This window comes from Lepeophtheirus salmonis, chromosome 6, assembly GCF_016086655.4.
Source record: "Lepeophtheirus salmonis chromosome 6, UVic_Lsal_1.4, whole genome shotgun sequence".
Lineage (NCBI taxonomy): Eukaryota > Metazoa > Arthropoda > Copepoda > Siphonostomatoida > Caligidae > Lepeophtheirus > Lepeophtheirus salmonis.
Window position 1 is genome coordinate 25,143,250 of NC_052136.2, and position 6,667 is coordinate 25,149,916.

General features: G+C 33.3%; 1 protein-coding gene across 1 annotated transcript; it reads right to left on the reverse strand.

The window, feature by feature from the left end:
* Positions 1-2,541: 2,541 nt before the first annotated feature.
* On the reverse strand, positions 2,542-6,002 carry LOC121120660 (E3 SUMO-protein ligase ZBED1). The gene is made up of 3 exons (XM_040715529.2): positions 4,847-6,002; positions 4,122-4,732; positions 2,542-3,977 (listed from the first exon to the last, which is right to left on the reverse strand). Exons 1-3 carry the CDS (start codon positions 5,715-5,717, stop codon positions 3,594-3,596), a joined length of 1,866 nt encoding a protein of 621 aa, XP_040571463.1. The 5' UTR covers positions 5,718-6,002; the 3' UTR covers positions 2,542-3,593.
* Between the last annotated feature and the right edge of the window lie 665 nt (positions 6,003-6,667).

The window sequence follows — 6,667 nt, forward strand, 5'->3', positions numbered from 1 at the left end:
GATGCAGAATTGAGGATTGCTTTCAGTCTAAAAATACATAGTACATATTTTTCGTAGTAAGAAGGCCTCAGCTAAAAATGTACTAGTGTAGGGCCCTTGGCATAGTGAAGTTTGAGAAATGCTGGCTTAGGAAACATATTAGTTATCATAATATTGGGGCCTGACAAGCTTAGTAGCGGACCTTGATCCATAATCTACTCCACCCCTTCCCTCTTGTATTTACACCGTCTGTTGTCTAAAAAAAAACCCTTTCTAGACGCATAAGAAGACCTTAGAAATTTGAAACACAGATACAACTGTATCACCCTGGCGACGTAAAAAAATCATTGGAAAATGCTACAATTCCACAAAAAAAAAAAAAAAAACTCAGAAAATTGACTTATTGATTAAAGTTAATTTATTTTTTTGTAATATATATTATATTTTATTTATATATACAAGAACCGAGACCAATATATTGATTCTGGTTTAAGACTATATAGTCTCGGTTTGACTTTGTCGGTTCTGGAACAAAAGTACAAGAACCGAGACCGATTACTTAACTAAATAATGTATATATATATATTGTGTATAATATTATGTCAATTGAATGTTTATATCTCACATAGTAATCTTCGTTGAGTCTCAAAACAGTTGAATTGTACAAATGTTGTACTATTCTTCTTTTTTTTTTTAAAGTTGGAAATTATTAATAGCTTAAGAATGGCTTCTTCGAGTTCAACCAATCAATGCACATAATTCTAATAATGGACTAGAGTATTCGAAAAATCGACAGCTGATAAAAAATACATACGAGTTGTTGATATTTTGGGGATACCAATGCCAAAACGGCAACGGTGGATATTTAGGATGTTGTCCTTATTCTATAGAACTGAAAAACCATGTAACAAACGTCTCTCAATGTCAAAACCTTAAGGAACTCAAACTTTGGCTTGATGCATCTAAAGTTACTATTAAAGTACATATTAAGCCTTAATATATTCATGTATGTATGTAGGTCTGAGTAAAGGCTTCACAAACAGAGTTTCTACTTTCAAAAGTAAATTGCCAATAACCGGTTTTTTCATCTAACTTATTTTCATGAGTTAATACGCAATTTGTATTTTTCCTTTCATACGTGTATTATCTAATCCATGACTCAAGTTCTTGTTTACCATGAAGAAAATTTAAAAATGTATTATGACTTATGTTTGAGTCAAAAAAGAATACTTTTTGAAAAATGATTTACATTCTAATGTATGTAGCTTGAAGGTGTTCTACGGTATACCAGTACTTTAGTGGTAAAGAGAGAATCGTACATTTAAAATGGTAATATACTAACTTGGTAATGAAACAATTACATAGAGCACTCATGCATCTTTTTTTATCCAACTAACCCATCGACGATGTAAACCTTCCAATTTCTGAATTGACCCTACCAACCAAACAAAACTGTTCTTTATATTTAAAAAAAAAAACGAGAATGAACCTGCAACCCCTCTTCAAAATTTTTGTCCAGAATCCGGTACGAAAATCTTAGTATCGTGACAACACTAGTAAGTACATTATGCATAAGCTAGATAATGCTTGTCTGTCTGTCTGTAAATAACTCATTTTTGAGTGTGGGTTATCTTGGAAAAACAAGATAATAATTTGTGATGAAAATCAGATGCATTTTTTAGCTTACCTGTTTTTTTGGAGTTGGGAAACTGAAGATTAAATTTTCTTTTCCTAAGCTGTTGTCATTATTATTGAATTCGTGAGGGTTGAACTTCCTTTTATACTACATACAAGCTATTATTGATGTATACGAAACCGGATAAAAGACGGAGAGTAACACAGAGGATTTGTTACAGAGTTATAGATCTAAGTCCTTATTGAACTCATAGTATTTCTAAGATATGTCCGTGTATATTTATTTATCCCCCTCCTTCCTCGTTACAACTGCTTGTAGCTGATTTAATCAAAAGTCAAAACAGCTAAATTGTTCCCTTCTACTCCCGGTAGTGTTGTATAGTTCACCTAAAATTTAATGAAATGAGGAATGACATTGGAATTTCAACTTCGTTGACCCAAAAAAGTATCAAAATTAGATTTTTTCTTTCTTTCTGAATTTAAAAACATTACATTCCCACAAGATCTAATTTACATTCAGATATTCGATTATTAAGGGAAAAATCAATTTATAAATCAAATAATATGATTAAATGTCAATAGAAACTTTCAAAAACGATCTACATACTTTATATATTGGAAAATCAATATTACATACATTTTCTCTCTCCTACAAATCACTCATCATACGTGTACTAGTTCATATTTATTATGATTGAAACTAGGTCAAAGGCAGACTTTTGTTTTGTTTTTATCTACGGTTATTACTTCTAGATCGATATTTTGGACAAGAGTCGGTGTCAGACCACTCACCAAAATTTAACCTGTCTGAAATCGTTTTCCATTATTACATAGAAGTGAATCAATCTAACAATCGGTAGCGTAGGAACCATAAGGGCTATTGGCTTGTTAATTTTTTAGACTAAGTCTTATATTTCTAAAATAAAATATCATTTAAGTAATTTGTTTTCAAATTACATTAGTCAAAAGTTAGAAAAACATATCACATAACGTTCACAGACTACGACAGATCACTATAGTCCAATGACGTCACAACTGTGTCGGGCAGAACACTTGAATGACACGCTTGCATGGTTTAGAAGAGCACACATAATGATGAAAATCCAGCGTATTTTTTAGCTGGCTCGTTTTTTTTTGGAATTGATAGTCTGAGGAATGAATTTTCTTTTCCTTAGCAGCTGTCATTATTATTTCATTTTGAGTAGTGAACATCCTTTCCTAAATAGATTCCATTATATTCTAAACCTGATTGAACATTTGCTCGTGCTCATTAAAGATGGAGGGTAACCCTGAGTTGTTGTTTTTTGTTTTTTTGCAGAGATATAAGTCCTTGTTGGACTCAGAGTAGAATTTGGGATCGACATTTTGAGTAATTCTAGAAAATGTCCTTGTTTATATCCATTTCTCCTTCTTGCCTAGTCACAGCCGATTGTAGTATATCTAATGAAAAGTCATCTCTCCTCCAAAACATTCTTCAAATTGTCAGGATTACCATGTTACTTTTCGGTTTCTTTTTTTTTTTTTTAATGCACATTCTACTATGAATTTTCATCATTAAAAATTTTCTATATATATATATATGCCTTGAGTTTAGCCATTATTTTAATTTGCTGAATTGAAGCAATATTTGATAATTTGAAATCAAAATTGAGGTCATTAAAAATGGATTTGAATATCAGTGCAAATGGAAGTTTTTAGATAAGATCGATCAAGATTTTTATAGGAGTGATTCATAATTCCTGGACCGAATAGCAACAATATTAAAGTTATTACAACTATTTATGATTTGTTATTTTAGGGGTTTCATACAAGGACTGAACGATATGGAGACAGATTCATATTTTGATGAGATATGATAACGTGAAACCCAAACAAATAACTGTAAGACAGTAAATAATCTTTTATGCATGAGATCTAACGTTTAGTCATTAACATTAAGTTAACTAAATAAATTAAAATCAAACTTGTGTGTATAACTTTTACATATTTTTTGCCAAGAAAGCTAGCTTATTAACCATGTCTGGGTTCAAACAGGACTTTTCATCACTGACAATGTTCTCTGATGTACTTAATATTCTCTCTGATGGAGAGCTGGTAGCTTGGACGCATAAGTATTTCCTTGCCATGATGCTCAGTCGGGGAAAGTTGATTTTTTGAATTCTCCACCAGAGAAGGGGATTCTCTTCTGTGTCAATTGTAGAGGACTGCATGTAGACACTCAGCTCACTTTCTATGGCATTAGTAGGATCGATTGTCATTGAAGTACTTGTCGTGGTTCTTTTAAAGAAGCTTGCCAACGACTTTTTGGCTTTTTTGGTAGGTGGCTGTGAAAGTTCTTCCACTCTCATGCACTCAGTAGAATGCTAAAAAATAGTTTAAATAATATATGTAAAACAACAGAAAAATGATGAATGAGGCAGCAAGTATAAAATAAAATGTTCAATTAAATCTAATATAAGATATTGAAATATTAATAAATTATAATAATTTTTATTAGTTATTATTACCATGCTCTTCATCTCTGATACGAGTCTTGCTTTAACTATAGGGATGTCACAGTCACTGATATATTGTGTCTTGTATCTTGGATCTAAGAAGGAACTCACATCAAGGAGCTCTTGTATGACTTTGTCTTCATACTTGTCATTTATGAACTTCCATATTTTCTTTTTCAATGACGAGGTTATATCTGTGTCCCCCTCCTCTTTTGCCAAAATGGTTGAGTGAAACAGGTTGAGTACGGGTTTGATGTGTGAAACACAAACATAGCCCTCCCCTGATAGAGCATCTGTGAACTCAAGTAATGGCTCTAGTGCCTTGCAAACTGATTCTAGGACATTTAGATCATGATGTCCTAAAATTAGGTACTTTGTGTCTTTGTCCTCTGAGAGTACCTCATGAAGAGCTTTTTCCTGCTCCAGAACTCTGTTAATCATGTGAACCCTAGTGCCCCATCTAGTACAGCACTCTGTTATGAGGCCGTGAACAGGAAGATTTAAGCGCAGCTGGACTTGTTCAAGTGCCCTTCTTTTACTCAAGCTCAGTGAGAAGTAAGACACCAACTTATTACAGCCACTGATGGCACTATTGATCCTAGAGTCAGATTTCACTGCATTCTCTAGAAAAAGATAAGTGTAGGTATATTAAGTAAGATTTCAATTCCTAAATAAAAATTTATTAATGCTGATTCCCTCCATCAAAGTTATTATTACAATCAAGATAGTATACGCACCTATTGCCATATGTAACATGTGCATAAAACACTGAAGGTGCATCCTACCATATAACTCCAGAGCATTAATCATGTTTGATGCATTATCAGTCGTCACACAAACTTGTTGATCCTCCTCCAAGTCCCACTCTTCCAATGCACCACGTATCTGTTCAGCTATATTGTTCTCTGGATACTGCTCCTGAGGAAGGAAGAAGGTCTGAAGACAGCAGGTCTTCATGTCAAAGTTTTTTGTTACAAAATGGACAGTCAAACTGATATATATCTCAATTGTCCGACTTGACCAATGGTCTATAGTTATTGCGAAAAAATCGATTTCCCGGACAGCAATAGCAGCATCCATTTTACACTTATTGAAGAGCTTCGGAATTGCCACTTGATAAAAGTATGATGGAGGTGGTATTTTATAAGACTTGTCTAGAGTATGAACCATTTTTTTAAAGCCCTCTTTAGAGACTGTGTTGATAGGCACCATATCTTTTGCAAGGTGAAATGCTATGCCTTCTGTAATATCTTTATTTCTTGTGGATGATGACTCGTTGGGTGGAGTAGTAGCACATGACGAAATTGTGATCAAGCTTCGAGTTCGCTTCTTTTGGGATGATTGAGAAGTAGTTGCCCCTTGTATTTCTCTTAAAGCTATACACTCGTCATGCAACTCAGGATGGTGATGCTTCAGATGGTGAAACATATTTGTTGTACTACTTTGCTTTGTCGCAATTTTGGTCATACATGTCTTACACAACACCATGCTCTGGTTTATATCATCTCTATGAAATCCAAAATACCCCCAAATAGCTGAAGTTGATTTATATTTTGGCATTAAATCAGATCCGATTGTACCGTTTGCGCAAATTTCTTCTGCACTCATGTCACTTTATTTTTTAGTATCCCCACTGAACTGTTGGTATATTACGTATTTTTTGTGCAAAGCTCATCAGCTTCCCTTTCCCTGTGTTTACCTCTCAGATGTTTGTTGTTAACTGGATTCTGATCCATAGTAAAAGCGAAATAACGTATTTTGTAGTCTGCTGGCAGTAGTAGTGCATTCCAGGGTAATCGATATACACACGAGGGCAGACACGATATAATACACGATAAGGTAGTCACGATACACGATATGGGAATCACTTTAAAAAATCATTCTCTTTTCATTTTTATTATTAACGTTGAAAGGAAAAATGGATCCTCTTTTTTAATACGTTCCTAGTCTGTATAAAGAAGATTACATAGTTATTGACATTATTGTAAATATGATAGCGATATGGAGGGTCACAAAAACGATACCATATATAAAAAGAGTATCTTTATTATTGGTTATTGTTATTGATAATTATATGTATTTGATCCTGTTCTTGGTGGGGGGGAATAATTGATTCTTATTTTCTTTCTTTTTTTAAAAACATAATAATATCCTCAACAATGACGTCAAATTTAATAATATTAGGAATTTCTATAAACGGATTTCTAGTTACATCCCCCACCCGGTGGAATAATCGAATTAAAACTTATCCCACCCTGTAAAAATTGTCCAGAAGATAAAACTGATTGGATCAGACCTAAATTGATATACCATCAAAATTTTCAAACTTTCTTTTTGAACAAAGAATAAAGAATACCTTGGGACAGAAGCGTTTTGTTATGCTAGTTCACATACTTGATGCCTTTAATATTTTGTATTCAAATAAATGTGCCTCTCACGAGTCGGCCTTTTCGATCAAGGAAATCATTAACCCACATATTGGATCTTTTGGATATGAATCCGGTGGCAAACGAAAGGAAATAATTATGACAAAAGAAAACAAATAATGATTTCAGGTA